The sequence below is a fragment of the Wyeomyia smithii genome, chromosome 3, assembly GCF_029784165.1.
Source record: "Wyeomyia smithii strain HCP4-BCI-WySm-NY-G18 chromosome 3, ASM2978416v1, whole genome shotgun sequence".
Lineage (NCBI taxonomy): Eukaryota > Metazoa > Arthropoda > Insecta > Diptera > Culicidae > Wyeomyia > Wyeomyia smithii.
In genome coordinates this window covers 97,897,765-97,915,747 of record NC_073696.1, presented here as the reverse complement: position 1 = coordinate 97,915,747, position 17,983 = coordinate 97,897,765, and the positions used below count along the sequence as shown (strand labels likewise).

Below are 17,983 nucleotides of genomic sequence, written 5' to 3'. Positions count from 1 at the left end.
ATTAAAAGTGTTATTATTACAATTTTGTCGCCAAGTGTGTTTCCACAAAACGGAACCAGACAGGGAAGCCTTTTCCAGTCTGACTGACTAACTGACTGACTGACTGGTGCGTGAATCGTATTATGTGAAAAGCACTCGACAGCGACGAAATTAAATATGTAGTAAACCAGTTGTTGGTACCTTTGTGATACACTTTCTTGGCCCGGCGAATGTGTCCGACCGGCTAACCAAATTGTCTGTAAGTCGAATCGGCCATTTATTGACGATAAGTGGATGGATTACATAGGGAATCCGAAGCGTGCCATTTTGGTTTCATTAGGGAAGCCGTTTCGGTGGGCTTAACCACCAAACCGCAGTCAGTCAGTAGCAGTTTCAGAGAAATTTGACTAACGAGTCATGATTTTTTAAGTTCAACGTTTCCACATTCGCTTTCAATAATCGTATCCCAGTCCTGTAACAGAACTGCTACCATTAATTAGATATATTATGGTAAAAAAAATCACTGTTTAAAACTATTAATTGATATTGGAATGAAATGTTATGTACGGTTTCCGGTGCTTCTAAAACTGTTTTTGGTCCTGTCTGATCAGACTCCATTTTGGTAGCGGTGCCAAATCCAATCTGAAGTCTAGGGACAGAAATGACCCATTATTCGAAAGTGTTGTTTTGGTGAATGAATCAGGGACAAAAAGCTGTTAGAAAATATCACAATATGACAGTAACTATGTTGAGTGCTTTTTAAATTTTTTAAAATGCTAATCTTTTGTTATTTTTTTTTAATTTTCAGCGCTGGTTGGTTCGCTTACGATTGGCACTACCTTCCTGCTGTCGCCCGTTTCCGGCATCCTAACAGACAAGATCGGCCTTCGAAGGACCACACTATGCGGAGGAGTACTAACTTGTGGTGGCATGTTTTTGTCCTCCTTTTTTACGCATAACGTATCCGCACTGTACTTCACCTATGGGATCATGTTCGGATTAGGTGCGGCATTGGCTTACACGCCCTCGCTGGCGATTTTGGGGCATTACTTTAAAAAATATCTAGGATTGGTGAACGGCGTTGTGACGGCAGGCTCGAGCGTTTTCACCGCCATTATGCCAATTGTGCTGGATAAATTAGTGCAACAGACGGGGCTGGCCACGTCGTTTCGTATTCTATCTGTGGTTTCCAGCTTTGTGATATTCTGTGCGCTGTTGTATAAGCCGCTACATCCGCCCCCACCGCCGCCCAAGGTGAAGCCTGGTCGGTCCCAGTTCAACACGATGCTACGATCCTTCATCAATTTCGACAATTGGAAGAAGAAGAAATATATTATTTGGGCTCTATCAATTCCAATTGCGCTGTTCGGATACTTCGTGCCGTATGTACACATGGGCAAATTTGTGAAGGATTCGTTCCCTGGAGAAGGAGAAAATTTACCAGTAATGTGTATTGGTATCACCTCTGGACTTGGACGGTTACTTTTTGGCTTCATTGCGGATCTTCCGCGAGTGAATCGCGTACTGCTGCAGCAGATGTCTTTTATAATGATCGGTACGATGACGATGCTGCTTCCTGCCACTGGATCATTCCCGCTGCTACTTTGTATAGCATTGGCTATGGGGTTATTTGATGGATGCTTCATTTCCCTGCTAGGGCCGATTGCTTACGACATATGTGGACCAAGAGGAGCGACTCAAGCAATCGGCTTTCTACTTGGCTTATGTTCAGTTCCACTAACTGTGGGGCCACCGATCGCTGGAATGTTATATGATCACCTCGGTTCCTACAAGATTCCATTCATACTGGCTGGAATCCCTCCACTATTTGGTGCTAGCACGATGTTCTTTATCCGCTGTGTCAAAGACACGCCGAGTAAACCAGAATCACCCCTGAAGGACCCTACGCATCAGCCACTGGCTCAGACTGCCTGGGATTGCGGTGAGCATACTGAAACTATTTAACTGTTTCGTTTTTCATTCAAAAGTGATTAATTTTAGAAAATCCTAGCGATTTGTCGAACGGCAAACAGAATGGACATATTCGAGATGAACGTCGGGCAACTCTGGCTAGTTCAGGTATTGACATAAAATCCCCTTTACTTTCTAGCGGTGTCGCGGTGTCATCGCTGGTGCTAGAGTCTTACATTACTGGCTATTTTGGTTCTTATCGCGAACGCAAATACAGCTATAGCTATCTGTAGTATTTTTAGTTGCAGTTGTAGAAACACTTTCTTCTCTTCTATGCGTGTATGCTAATCACTCACCTATCGCTTTATTTGTTGCTGTGGTAACTGTACTAATCAATCATGTGCTATATTTGTGATATTTTCTTAAGTAACAGAGGCACAATGTATAACTGAAGAGCACCTTTCGTACGATTACTATAACGAAATGTCAATATAGATTCCCTTTGAGACTGCTTAACTCGGTTCGTATTGTTTAATTAGTGTGTAAAATACCCATCGAGATTCGCTACTGGTGAATCTCGGAAGATCGTTTTGTAGTCATGAACGCAGCGAAAAATCTGTTTTTCGTAGTAAATGCTTCAGTGATTTGTTGTGCTAATTGAAATGAGCCAACAAAACTTTTGGGAAACAAATTTTGCTAATTTCTCAACTTGAATAAACTGAACTTAATGCATTACAAGGGTTTAATTTGTTACTGTAGAAAATTCATTAACATTTTCACGGAAAAACAGACAATTCTGATTTTTCAAAATTTTGTTTACATCCATTGTTGCCTGTTGAAACAATTAAAACAGTAAAAACGCCCTTATTCAGTATTTGGTTTTCATCATGGTCAGTTTTACTGTCTAAATTGAATCGCACTTTTTTTTAACCGTTCGTGTCCCATTTCGGTATGAAATCAGACTTAAAAAAAATGTTTCGATTGAACTTCGGGCCAGACTTTTCAAACTCTTCCCGGCTCGATGTCGATTTCTGATTTTCATCATGCCGTTATTGTTGGAAACAGCTTGTGAAATGCTAAAAAACTTAATCTCTTTCAGTAACAGAAAGTTGCAATAACACTACTTTTATGAATTGAAAACACGAAATTGTCTATGTCAGCACTTCTTGACAGTAAAAAAACTTTACATAGCAACGTACTTGAGAACCAATGATCTTATAGCAAAAAAAAAAAACAGTGAAAAACCCTTATCACTAAAGCTGAGCATGAATTCCTCACCAGTTTCTAGACCACGAGCTCTCTATTACAGTTTCAGGACAGCCAAGTTGCATCATATTGTTTCCGTTGTCAATCGATGCATTCCATATTGCAAGACTTCAGAGCATATCACTGTTAGGGTTGCGGTTCGAATGTCAGACCCCAAATGATCGATATGTATGCATGAAAACTGATTCTTTCCATCTCAAAATTACACTTCCAACCAAAAAGTGAATTGAACAAAAAAAAAAAACAGTTCAAACCCAAACTAGTGCCCTTGACGCTGCCTTAATCAGTCGAACTAAACTGCACTTCTGATGAGTAATTAGAGATCAATTGGTGTCGCGAAATAAAACCAGCGTATGAACCTGATAACCCAGCGACTTAATAATTGGAGCAATTAAGCAGGTCGGGCCCCACATGGCACAGATCTTTTGCAACAAGGAAATGCAATTTGTTTGAATCAATGGTTGGTCTAATCTATAATACTCACGCGTAAACGCGGAATCTGCTTATCGACTCTTAGTTAGGAATTACACGAAAAAAATGTTACAACTGGCATTTACTGTGAGATCCCATGGTATTTCACTAATCATATATCAGAAGCTGTTATGTTAAAAGATAAATTCATTACTATGTTAGACGAATTTAATGTAGAAATAATATTTCAATTGATCGCTTCATGTTAGTTCTAACTCTCTTTTCCTGCAACATGCTTCTCTAACCGTTTGCTTATTTTCTTCCTCTTAATTTTTTTCTTTGTAGTTTTTTTTCAAAATCAACCAATAATATTTTCTATCGAATCTTTCAGAATCACTAACCGCAGAGAGCAAATAAACAAACAAGATCGATTCGTACACAGTTTCCGTACGGATGCAAAATAATGATGCAGGAACCAAAAATTTGACGTGTCAGCGTAAACGTAGAGAGCTTAGTAATTGTGATTATGGATTCCATGGAAGAAAAATGGAAGTTCTTTCATAGAAACAAAGTAAGAGAAACCTAGCTGCTTGTGTTTGCTTAGAAACCCACAATCAAAATATAGGACCGACCGCAAATATCGAATATTGAGAGCTAAAGCGCATCATTTGCATTTCTATTAGGTTGCTAGAAGTAGCAAATTTAGGTAGAAAAAAAAACTTTTCAATCATAAGGTTGTACAATATTTATGTTCTAATAAATAGGTATATATTGACTAGTATTTTACAGAACATTAGAAAAAGAAATTATTATGGAACAATTTTAAAAAGTATAAATATAGATTTTGCTGATTTTTTCAAACTTATGAATTATTTTGAAAGAAATTCTGTCTGTTCTAGATACTGTAGGATGTTGTGAAGCATTATTCCAAATATATCTGGCTTTTGTAGAGGACAGTTCTTCTTTTTCAGAGAAAATATGAACATGCTTCACAAATTGCTTGAATATGCAACACTGATCCTCACAATGTGTTAAGCCCGAAAGAATGATCAGAACTATTCAAAGTTTTTCAGTCAGAATTTTTCACAAATAAAAAAAAGTGAAGCAAAGGTATGCTAAGCTAGCATTCCGCTGAGCGAAGTTGATCTTTCTGTATATCAAACACTGACTTTGCAACTATTAGTATACAGGGTAATTGCGGGATTAGCGCTGCGATCCTACTGACGCTAACAGTCTCTCCAGAAGTGAAATTTCAACACAGGTTAAAGAACCTATTTTATGTTGCTTATGCAGCCTCCTGTGCATTGAGAGGAAATTTCGAAAAAGAATATAATAGAAGTGTTATTTTTACCTGCGAATCGAGCTGAAGATCAAAAAAAAATATACAATGGTTGGGCCAAATCAGTGAACATGTACTCGAAAGTTGGAATAATAAACGATTTGAAAATGAAAAAGCGGCGTGAAAACTTCTATAAATTCCGAAATCCGCGTAAATTCCAAAATCCGCGTAAAAAGACGTAAAAATTCGCGTAAAAAAAGTGAGTGTACCTAAATTTGTACATTACATTTTTATCTGTCAGCACATATTTTCAGATTATGAAACTGGTTTGGCCAATTTCAACAATAATCTATTCCAGTTGAGGGAGACTGTTCCAATCCAATTTTATTTTGTTTTGAAAGGAGTTTTCTTTAGCACCTAAAAATGCCGCCTACATAGCAACAATTTTAGTTAATTTTTGCGAGTGATGTTTACCTATTCAAAGATGTTTTATGATGTACTAGCTGACCCGGCAAACTTCGTCCCGCCTATTTTGGCGTTTAATTTAACAATTTTAAACATTCCAAACCCATTGATTTCTTGCGATTTGTTTATATCGTTTGAAATATTTGGTTTTATCGGAATGACAACATCCTCGACTTTTGCCTTTAGTACATCACCTCTATTCAGGAAATACTCATATTGGGTGGTATTCAGTTTTTTTGTTGTTTTCCAGAAACTGAAAGTGGTCACCTTCGAATTTAAAATGATGTCCATGGTCAATGCTTGATTTCTATACTTGATTACGGAAATATCCATATGTAGTAGTATTCGGCTGTTTCCCAGAAGTTGCCATCTTACATTTCAAAATGGTGTCTGAGGTCAATTTTTAGCACCTTGCATCATTCTGGTTAAAGAAATACTCATATTGGGTGGTATTTGGTCACTTTAGGCTATTTTTCAAAAACCGGAATTCGCCATTCTGGATTTCAAAATGGCATTTGGAGACAATTTCTGGCCTCTGAGCGTCATTCCACTCATATTGGGTGGTATTTGGTAATTTTCGGCTGTTTTCCATTCACCGGAAGTCACCATCTTACAATTCAAAATATTGTCGGAGGTCGATTTGTGTTTTCAGTGCATCATAACAATTCCGGAAATACCCATATTGGGTGGTATTTGGGCATTTGCCGCTGTTTTTCAGTAACCGGAAGTCGCCATCTTGGATTACAAAATGGCATTTGGAGACAATTTCTGGCCTCTGAGCGTCATTCTGGTTAAAGAAACACCCACATTGGGTGGTATTTGGTCATTTTCGGCTGTTTTCCAGAAACCGGAAGTCACCATCTTGCAATTCAAAATGTTTTCTGAGGTCGATTTGTGGTTTCAGTGCATCATAACAATTCCGCAAATACCCATATTGGGTGGAATTTGGTCATTTGCCGCTGTTTTTCAGAAACCGGAAGTCGCCATATTGGATTTTAAAATTGCATTTGGAGACAATTTCCGGACTCTGAGCGTCATTCTGATTAAAGAAACACTCATGTTGGGTGGTATTTGGTCATTTTCGGCTGTTTTCCAGACACCGGAAGTCGCCATCTTACAATTTAAAATGTTGTCTGAGGCGATTTGTGGTTTCAGTGCATCATAACAATTCCGGAAATACTCATATTGGGTGGTTTTTGATCATTTGCCGCTGTTTTTCAGAAACCGGATCGGATTTCAAAATGGCATTAGGAGACAATTTTTGGCCCCTGAGCGTCATTCTGGTTAAAGAAACACTCATATTGGGTAGTATTTGGTCATTTTCGGCTGTTTTCCAGTCACCGGAAGTTGCCATCTTACAATTCTGAGGTCTAATTGAGGTCGATTTGTGGTTTCAGTGCATCATAACAATTTCGGAAATACTCTTGTTGGGTGGTATTTGGTTATTTGCCGCTGTTTTTCAGAAACCGGAAGTCGCCATCTTGGATTTCAAAATGGTATGTATTTGGAGACATGCCAGAAGAAGGAAGGGTGTCGAACCATTATGGAAATGTTTGTTACACCTAAAAACATTCACCTGCCAAATTTGGTTGTATTTGCTTGATTGGTTCTCGACCTGTGCGAAATTTGTGTTTCATTTGTATGGGACCCCTCCCTTATAGAAGAAGGAGGGGTATCAAACCATTATGGATATATTTGTTACCCCTAAAAACATTCACTTGCTAATTTTGGTTCCATTTAGTTGGTTAGTTCTCGAGATGTGCAGAAATTTGTGTTCCATTTGTTTGGAACCCCTCCCTCACATAAGAGGGAGGGGCGTCGAACCATTTTGGATATATTTTTCACCTCTGAATACATTTACATGCCAAATTTGGTTGATTTGGTTGATTGGCTCTCGAGCTGTGCGAAATTTGTCTTTCATTTGTATTTGTAGTATAGATATATTTGTTACCCCTGGAAATAACCACCGGCCAAATTTGGTTCCATTTACTTGGTTAGTTCTTGAGATATGCAAAAATTTGTGTTTCATTCGTATGGATCCCCTCCCTTCTAGAAAACGGAAGGGTGTCAAACTAATATGGACATATTTGTCACTCCTTAAAACATCCACATGCCAAATTTGGTTCCATTTGCTTGGTTAGTTTTCGAGATGTGCATGAATTTGTGTTTCATTTGTATGGGACTTCATCCTCCCATATGAGGGAGGGGTCTCAAACTATCTTAGTCACCTTTCTCGGCCTCTAAAACCCCTACATACAAAATTTCACGTCAATCGGTTTTGTAGTTTCCAAGCCTATATCAATCAGACAGACAGAGCTGCATTTTTATATGTTTAGATGGTAGGGCATCGAATGTTTTGGACAGTTTTTCTGTAAAAGAAGCTTATCTGAGTGTTCTTCTTAATAAGGGCGGCTCAAACAGCGTCTCCACAAAACCACCTGGAGATCACCTGAGCAACGTACAGCGAACCAAATTGACCATATTCTCATCGACAGCCGGTTTTCTCAGACATTACAAACATACGTACCAATCGCGGTGCGGATATTGGCTCAGCATCAATCAGCTCCGGGGCTCCCAGGCTACGGAGGAATACGCGGAACAGCTCGAAGCGGTACTATCCACGGAGGAGGGGCTTGGCGCACAGCCTCTCGAGGACGGCTGGTGCAGCATTCGCACAGCTATCCGGGAGACAGAAATGGTGACACTAAGAGTGAAAGCACCGAGTGGTAGAAACGACTGGTATGGCGAGGAGTGCGAGGCAACAGTGCATGAGAAGAACCGGACCTGGGCGATATACCTGGGCAGGTCAACGAGAGAAAACAAGGCCAATTACAAAAGAGCGCGGAACGACATGGCCACGATTCTCAGACGAAAGAAGCGCCAGGAAGAAGATCGTGAACATGAGGAGCCCGAGTAGCTGTACCGTGCTATAGACCGTTCCGATAATTATAAATACACTTACGAACAACCGTCATTTCAAATAACGTGCAGTATTCAACCAAACTTTGGCTGCGTCCTGTTGTTTACATCCAAAAGAAACAAATGCTGTCATTTTTTCTAACATTTAGTGCGAAATTTTGAAAATGCGTGGCCTTTCTCCCGAGCAAAGGAAGCGAATTGTGCACAAATGGGGCACCATGAGTGGTTTTTCTATAAAAAAAATTAGCCAGAGAAGAAGGTATAAGTGTCGGAGCAGTTCAAACCGCATTGCGGGAGTATTGTGAAGAGTGCACATTTACTGATGCCCCAAGACGTGGCAGAAAACCCGGGCCTGTTGATCCCACAATGGACAAAAAGGTTAAGGAATACTACAAGCGGCATCCTTCAGTATCAGAACGAGATGTGGCGAGAAAGCTTGGAACCTCGGCGAGTAACGTTATGCGTGCCAAGGGAAGAATGGGTCTGCAGACCCGTCGGAAGTAGAAGCAGCCAAAACGAAATCCAAAACAAGCTGAATCTGTGAAACCGAGAGCTCGGAAGCTTTATGACAAACTTCTGACCAAAAAAAATGGGGTGTGTTATCATGGATGACGAAACCTACATGAAACTGGACTATAAGACTCTGCCAGGACCGCAATTTTATACATCACCGAAGGGAAAGGATGTCCCTGGACCAGTGAAAACCATTTATACCGAAAAACTCGGCAAGAAGGTAATGGTTTGGCAGGCCATTTGTGAATGTGGGAAAATATCTCGTCCATTCATTACGAATGACACAATGAATGGTAAAATTTACGTGAAAGAGTGTTTGCAGAAAAGGTTGTTACCCATGGTTAAGCAGCATAACAATCCTCCAATCTTTTGGCCCGATCTTGCTTCCTGCCATTACTCTAAGGATGCACTAGGGTGCTATAAAACAAATAATGTCACATGTGTCCCAAAGGAGATGAATCCTCCAAACTGCCCTGAAATTCGCCCTATTGAAACTTTTTGGGCTTTGACCAAGGCAAAGCTGAGAAAATATGTCAAACCAGCGGACAAAGTTGAAAAATTTAAAAAAGATTGGCTTAAAGTGGTAAAAATGGTCGGAGAACACACTGTGCAAAAGCTTATGAGTAGTGTTAAGAGAAAAGTTAGAGAACTCGCGTATCCTACGAAAAATAATCCCAACTTGAATTGAAACTGGAAAGAAAACACTTATTATCTATATTCCAGAATAAAATGACCCGGAAAATCCTGCATTTTTTGTTTTATTCAAGAAAGAAGATGTATTTATAATTTTCGGAACAGTCTATAGGGATACGCGGAATTTCTATGGGAAGGTAAACCAGTCAGCAGCAGATGACCGAGTACCTGCCCCCGATGAGCATGAAGTTCGTTGTGAGATCGAAAGGCTGAAGAACAACAAAGCCCTTATTCCTTATCAACTCTCATAGATCCTGTTGCGTCGTTTGTCACCTTTAACTTGGATGTTCGTGGTGCAGTACCAAGCGGGCTTCATGGGAGCCCGTGCCACCACGGACCAGTTCCTTTTAATCCGACAGACCTTAGACGAATTTCGCGAGTACAACATGCCCACACATCACATCTTCATCGACTTCACGGCAGCCTATGATACAGTCGATCAAGAACAGCTATGGCAGATCATGCACGACAACGGATTTCCAGATAAACTGACTCGATTGATCAAGGACACCATGGCGCAAGTGATGTACTACGTGTATGTTTCGAGGATGCTCTCGAGCAGGATAGATGTTAAGACAAGCAGGATGTTAAGACAAGGTGATGGATTTTCCTGTTTGCTGTTTAACATCGCCCTTGAGGGTGTGATTCGGAGGACGGGCATCGACCCGAGGGGCACGATTTGCACAAGGTCTATTCAGCTTCTGGGCTTCACGGATGACTTTGGCAACATGACAGGTAACTTTGCGACTGACTGAAAGCCGAAGCCGGACGAATCGGACTGCGAGTAGATGCGTCGAAAACGAAATACATGCGAACGAGAGGCTCCAAGGGGAACAACATTAGCCTCCCAACTAAAGTCTCTGTAGACGGCGCACAGTGGAGCACTTAGAACATCACACCTGATTAAAATATTTTTTTAAGGATTTTTGGACTGAAAACGTATAATGGATCGAAAATATAGTATAATGAATAGATGTGACTGAAAATTTTCATGGCATAACCCACCTTTGAATGATTTGTTACTTTTCTGATGATGTAGTTCGGATTCAATGGTAGTTTCTTTTCTACAATACCTATATGGCGGTTAACATTGATTTGTTTATTATTCAATCTGAGCACTCAGAATAATCTGAAGAGTCACTAGTATTATCATCATTGTCCGTGTACGAACAACTCACTCGAAACATTTGCATTGCTTCGGACGAAAAAGTTTGGCCGTTTTTTTATATTTTATTTTAATTTATGCAAAGTAGAAGTCATTGGATACCAAGGATAAAGCCTAGAGCTAAGCAGTTTTAAGGACGTAATTTGCAAACTTTGATGTATCTATGTCTTGGAACTAAGGCAACAACACTGCTGGAAGCTGAAAAATTTAAATTTTTCGATGATTTTCAAAATGATGTAACACACGAGTTCGGATTGGTTCGGATATTCTGACACCACCAGTTTGACCAGAAACATACAAACTTTCAATTGCAATTGAGCCGTTGCGGAACAGAGTGGTCTAAAGACCATTTTTTCGAAAATGAGTTTTTTGCATAAACCGCATCTACTCAAGAAGCTGATTTGGGAGATTAAGAAAATTTCGGAAAATCGAATTTTAAAGCTGATTTATTCCGTGTTGAAAATTCGTCCGAAACAGAATGGCCGTTTTGTTTCGGAACAGAGTGGTCTATGTACATAAATCGATGTAATACTATCATGGAACACGTAACATGTAGCATATTACATGTAATAAGGAACATGCCACTTGTTTTGTACATGTCACACGTGATATGTAACATGTTACACGTAATGTTACACAAAAAATGTAACATGTAAAATATTATGTAATATGTAATATCTTGTGTTACATGTAATGTAACACGTGACATCTTACATGTGACATGCTATATGTATCATATAACCTGTGACACTAGCCATTTTATACGAGTTACAGTCATTTTCTTTGTCTTTTACCAGGTTTGTGTACATAGACCACTCTGTTCCGAAACGATTCGAAGATTCCAGTGAATATATATATATATATATATATATATATATATATATATATATATATATATATATATATATATATATATATATATATATATATGAAGTCAGAGTGGTCTATGGTGAGATAAAATCACCGATTTTGCAAAGAAACTGTTAGTTTTATTATGTATCCCAATGTTAAACCACTTCATAACCTTTATATTAGAACATTTTGTTTGAAAGAATCCGTTGAACAGAATTTTATTCAGAGATTTTTCGAAAATTGCTTCTCCTGAACAATTTGCTCGATGGCACATAGATCACTCTGGTTCGCAACGGCTCAATTGGCTGCTTACATTGGAACTCATAAGTTAAGTATAACTTACTTCATATAATATGACATGTAAAAAACACATTTACAGCATTTTTGCGTTTATTGTACCCCTGGCAATATCGAAACTGTTTATACGTCTTTTAAGTGCACAGATTGATTAAACTAACCTTCTTTGACGATAACCATAGTTGGTTTGATGATAAATCACTACGTTGCACTTGATAGTTTTGAAAAACAGTGAACGGTACGGGAGCATCGAATGCAAAAACAGAAAACTAAAATTTCATTGAACCAGCTGTATGTAACAAAGGGTAACAATACTTCCGGATGCTCATGAGCTATCAAAAGATTCAGTAGGTATCACACTTCAAAATGAGACTATGCATGGTTAATAAATTTTTACTTTTTTGACTTTTGATCAGGTTTTTACTTGATTTACTCCTATGTGCGGCGATGAGCTTGAGGTGGTCGACGAGTTCGTGTAATTGAGGTCACTTATGACCGCCGACAATACCACCAGCAAAGAGATCCAGAGACGCATTTGGGCTGGAAATCGTGCCTACTTTTCACTTTGGAAGACACTTCGGTCGAGTCGAGTGCGACGACGCACGAAGTTGACACTATAAAAACCCCTAATAAGATCGGTAGTCTTCTACGGAATAGAACCAACAATGCTGCTCACGAATGACTCTTACGCTCTTGGAGTTTTCGAACGAAAGGTAGTGCGGACTATCTACGGTGGAGTACAAACGGACGACGGAAAAAGGCAACGGTGCATGAGCTGCACGCGCTGCTTGGAGAGAACCTCATTGCACACCTGGTGAAAGTCAATAGGTTGCGGTGGATGCCGGACGACAACCCTGTGAAATCACTTCTTTTCAGCAACCCGGCTAGCACTAGAAATGGAGGGGCGCAGCGTGCACGATGGCTCAACCAGATCGAAGGAGACTTGCGGGTAATGAGGCGCCTGGGGAACCGGCGAAACACAGCCCAAAACCGAGCAACATGGCGACAACTCGCGAGCCAACACGGCTCTCGTCTGATTAGTAAGGTAAGTACAATACAATATGATTTGAAGAACGGCCTGTTAGTGTCCGAAGGATCGTAATCAAATAGATAGAAGAGCAAGAGCCACCTCGGATAAGAAGAAAAAGGCCATGAAACGATATTTGCCTCTTCTTCTTCTTCTTCTTCTGGTCGGAGCTGACAGTTGTCTGCTCCATTTGTTTTGGCCCAGTATCTGTGACTATATGGCCAATATTTGCCTCTGTTATATGAAGACAATGAGTATGAGCTTGAACGACCGAACATTTCGTAGTTACTCCTACGTGATGGATCTGAGCTAGTGATGTTGCACAGAGCACCACGAATATAGCAACTTGGGATTAGTTAACAATCTTCAATGTACAACAATTCAGTAGCTTCCGCTTTGTATAGATCTAAAACGGCGCCAACCACGTCCCTACGACAGGCATGGGAAAAACACAGCACACCAAAGCGCGTGGGGCCCATCTGCTAACAAACACACCAAAGCGCGTGGGGCCCATCTGCTAACAAACACACCACGCAGGGCTATTCGTATTACCCTCTGCGCTATCTAAAGACAAAACACTGGAGAGCCATTCGTGAACACGCGAGCCGAGGGTTTTTTTTAACTTCGGCACATGAGGCAACCGAGGGCTCGCAGTTTCGGGGAACACACAAGCATTGGTCGCCACGACGAAATCGACAATGGTATAATATTGGAAAGTTTGACGGTAGTCAACGCATACAACCACCTGCATTATTTTTTTCATATGTACTTTTGTAAACATGATGCGTTTGAGAAAACACGTGTTAGCAAGCGGGCTTTCGAGGGCTCACGAATTCGGGAACACTCGGGCATGTGTTTGCCGAAGCTTCTGGAGGGCTGTTTTATTTAGAACACTGTGGGTTTAGGTTTTGTATAAGCACTGAAGGGCAATAGAAAAACCCTCCGTGGCATCGCCTAAAATACACACGAAAGTGATGTGGTTGGTTCGGACACGCCTGCCCTACGATTGTTAGGGTGGGGAAGGATATAGTAAGGAAGGAGGTATAACAGTCGTTGTTGTTGGAGACCGAGTTTACCTCTGCACAAAGATGACTAGAACTTAAATACTTAGGACTAATTTATGATAAGAATCTTACTTTCAAGGAGCACATTGAGAATATCCAAACAAAGTGCAATAAATATATAAAATGTTTATATCCTCTTTGTCTCAAGAATAAACTGTTAATTTACAAACAAATTTTTAGGCCAGCAATGTTACATGCAGTTCCCATCTGGACAAGCTGTTGTGCAACCAGGAAGAAGACACTTCAAAGGATTCAGAATAAACTTTTGAAAATGATTTTAAAGCGTCCTCCCTGGTTTAGCACGAATGAGCTACATAGGCTCACTAATGTAGAAACATTAGAAAATATGTCGAGCCAAATTATCAACAAATTCCGACAAAAATCGTTGCAATCCTCAATTGCAACGATTAGCTCACTTTATAGTCAGTAAGATAGTTTTAAGTTTATTTTAAGTTTCGTATTATTCCTTTTTTTTTTCTCTTGACAAGTAGGTTTAATAATTTTCCTACAATTACAATAACTTAACTGCGAAAGCTAATAACATTCAATAATATAAAAAAAGCGTACAAACATATATAATAGTGTTGAAATGTCACCATTTGTGGCAGAACACACAATATTAATTCTGAATAGATATTTTAGTACATAAATAAATCATTACAACCCCCCCCCCCCGGTAAAAAAAAAGATGACTAGAACAAGATACCTGGCTCTTGCTGAATTCATCGGACATGAGTGTCGTTGCGCGTGAGCAAAAGTTGAACTAATTTATACATAGGAATACCCTCCGTCCTGATTTAGCATTATTTTTTATATTTTAGCATTTGTCCTGATTTTCTTAAGATATTTAATTATGTTGTGTGGTAATGAGCAGAATTTTTGAAAATTGCCTAATAAGTGTTTTCGATTCCAGGTCGCAACGCTCACTGCGATCGAATTTTTCTCATTTGTTGAATCTCAGCAGAGTAATAAGAAGAATCTTTCACGCGTTGACCATTACCATTAAGCATCTGGCATTTGTTGAGTTAAGTTGAAACAGTTTACGTTCGTTGAATTTTTGAAATATCTACTAATGCGTAACAATTTAAAGTGGTTTGATGAAAGTGACTCGTCAGAGATACACTCAGCTTTTTTACTATGTGTTTTTCTACACAGATTTTCGAATTATTTTTTCACGCGGATTAAATTTTTTAAATTGAAGGATTTTTTAATTACCGCGTCTTTCCATGAGGTACATATGAACGCGTAAAAAAAAAACAAAATAAAAAAACTAATTTACTCAATGTACAGTAAATAAAAGAGTTTTATATTGTATTTTGAAAAGTAAATCACATATTACATGTTATATTTGCTCTTACACCGAAGAATAGAATGGCTAAGTCAAATTTGTGCCGAGAAAAGGTGTCCTGATTTCTAATTTCGACCAGATGGTATCCCTATTTATACACTGTTAATATGATGTATACTTAACGTCAAAATCAACTGACGACAACGCCAAGACATGACTGCTGAAACGTGAAACATTTTTTTAAGTATCCATGTGGACGACTGTACCGTGCTGCCATCCGAAGAATGATATTTAATAATTTGTAAGAATGTTTAGTTCTCAAACATGAAACTTTCCGAAAGAATCAAGAATTATCGGCGCATCATTTAAAATAAAGCGTACCATCAGAACTTCCTGATAACCGTTATGAGCACGCTCTACAGCCAAGTTTTCCACTCTTGCCGAGGTTAATAAAGCAAAAATCGGGTGCGCCGGTGAACCTGACCATATGCACAATGGTTCTAAAGTCTGGCTTGCGACATATCAAACTTTAAGTTTTGGTGGAATGGGACCTGAAAATAAATATAACCCCTCAATATAAACCCCCACTCTGACATCAATTTCACACTTTTCTTTTGAAGTGCACAAAATATGACAATAGCATTAAGTCCAAAAAATGACAATATTAATCTGCATTGTAGCGAGTACATGTACATAGAATTTATAATAATTATTGTTTGTAAATATTAGTTATAAATATTTGCATGCTTCGAATAAAGTTTCACTTTAAATATTTCAAAACGGTTTTCCAAATAAAACGTTTGATTGGCCACAGTCAGAATAGTAATTGGCATAATATTTGAAAAATGAGATCCCCGGTGCTCAAGTGCGCTAATTGCCTTTCTCCACCGATGCTGCTGATGCGACGGGATGATTGACCCAGCCGAGAAAGTCTATCGACCTTTGCAGTGGGAGAGAGAATCTTTTCCTCTCTATCCTTTGGGCTGGGACAGTTGGGATAGATGATAACTGATCGCGGGAAGAAGATGATCTTCGCCCAATTTTGACCTTCGTGCTTTCAGCGCGATTAGATATTCGCGAAGCAGGTTCCGGTAACGAAGTTACCGAAGGACGGTTTATCTGAGGACTCTTAGGCTCCTGTACTTCACTTTAGTCTGGCTAGTGGAGGAGGTAGGAGTTACTTTTAATTAGCTTCGCGTGTACGAGGAAAAAGTGTAAGGTGATAACCGCATGTGAATCTCGAACAAGATCACTAAATTTCCTTTCCCTAGATCGATAAGCTGTTCCCATTCAGCTAGGGTAGCTAGTGCGTGCGATAGTTTATGCACCTGTGCGATTTAGAGGTAAGCCACAAATTCTGACCGAAAAAGAAGCAGTCGCTTCACAGTGCCACGTGTGGCCTATTGTTTATTTGAAAGGTTTGCCGCGACCGCCCCACTAACCACCAGTTCGGAATAGCAACCACTATAGAGCCACCGCCAGGACTGAAGTATCCGGCGATCCACAAGGCCGGAAGAGGGTCGCTACCTTAATTGTGCGCCCTAACGAGAGAGCATCCAGACGAGGAGGATAAGCTAATCCAGCCCGATTGCAGCACAGCATCCAACGCCAACAGCAGGCGCGCGCAGCGCGCTCGAAGCAGCATCGAGAGAGGGAGAGGAAGGGATTAACTGATCCACCAGCAGCAGCAGTGCAGAGCCGATAAGCAACGTTGGGGACCCATGTTGGTCCTAGGACAAAATTGACCAAATAACGAAGCGGAAGGTAAAACCCACCGAGAGTGGTAGACAGCACTGAGTGAGAACGTACCTATAAATAGTCCATGCGCATGTGATCGAAGGTGACCGAAGGTAAGGGCCGCAACCCTAGAAAATTGATCGATAGATTCGGATCGGAAATGAAAGAAGTTTAAACGCACAGTAGGAAGAGAAGTTAGAAGCTTAAATGGGAAAGGAAAGGGAAAGATAGACTAGGCCTAGCGAAGAGAAAGATGAAGTCGAATGTTTGACGCTAAGATTGAAAGTTGATGAATAAACCCCAATGTAACTTGTACCACCGCATTTGTGACTCATTGGTAATATTGTGCGCTATTTCCCTTAGTGTCTGGGGAGAGGTTTTCGTGCGGTCCGCGTGACGTTGTCCTGTATTTTATTTTTGTGTAGTTTTTGTACTGGGGAGGCTGACCCTGAAATCAGCCACGATCTCTCCCGATTCTTACAGGTGGGCAGACGGGTTAAAGTATAGGACCTTGCCCGTGATGATAACAACTCTCCCGGTTGGTTTAGCGAGTATTTTAACCGTTGCTTGAAGGCACGGGGTTTAATGTGTGCGCAAGGTCATCTGACGTGGTTTTTCTGACGGAGTACCGCGATAGGTGTCAGAGTCGGCCAACTGTTTCCCCTCCCTGGTATAGCATGTTATCTTTAAGGTGGAAGTGTGTTGAACCCATAAATGGCCGACTTCGAGCCAACACGTGGTGGACTTCGAATTTTCAAATGCTTACCACTCAGGAATAGTTATTACGTCATTTGTGAAAACATATCATCATGTTTGTTATGGTGACGAAAACATAAGAAAGTGTTTTCGTAGATAACGCATTAACTATTCCCGAGTCTAGTGGCACTGAAAATTCGTAGCCGACCACGTGGTGATCACGTGGTGGCTTCTACACACTACCACCTTAAGCGTCGAGCTGACCAAACTGCTATACCTTTTTCATATACAATCTTGATCAGCTTAACGATCGATAACAGACTATGCACGATAAATCGGTTTTGCTCACAGTGACAACTTTATGAAAATTTAAGTCATCAGATGGCAGCACTAATCGTCGGAAATCGGTCGTGTTCAAAAT

The 17,983-nt window shown here is 40.1% G+C and overlaps 1 protein-coding gene and 1 long non-coding RNA gene across 3 annotated transcripts in view; both read left to right on the top strand.

Annotated features, from left to right (window-relative positions):
• The window catches only part of LOC129729646 (monocarboxylate transporter 10), a 33,874-nt gene extending 29,470 nt beyond the window's left edge, over positions 1–4,404 (top strand). For both annotated transcript variants that reach the window (XM_055688378.1, XM_055688379.1), the window contains exons 3-5: positions 788–1,921; positions 1,981–2,058; positions 3,959–4,404. In XM_055688378.1, coding sequence (XP_055544353.1) covers positions 788–1,921; positions 1,981–2,058; positions 3,959–3,984 — 1,238 coding nt within the window. In that variant the 3' untranslated portion in view covers positions 3,985–4,404. The remainder of the gene's footprint in view (positions 1–787; positions 1,922–1,980; positions 2,059–3,958) is intronic.
• An 11,960-nt stretch (positions 4,405–16,364) lies between these two features.
• Positions 16,365–17,189, top strand: LOC129729645 (uncharacterized). The gene is made up of 2 exons (XR_008728714.1): positions 16,365–16,472; positions 16,548–17,189. It is a non-coding gene; the product is annotated as an uncharacterized LOC129729645 (long non-coding RNA).
• Positions 17,190–17,983: the final 794 nt, after the last annotated feature.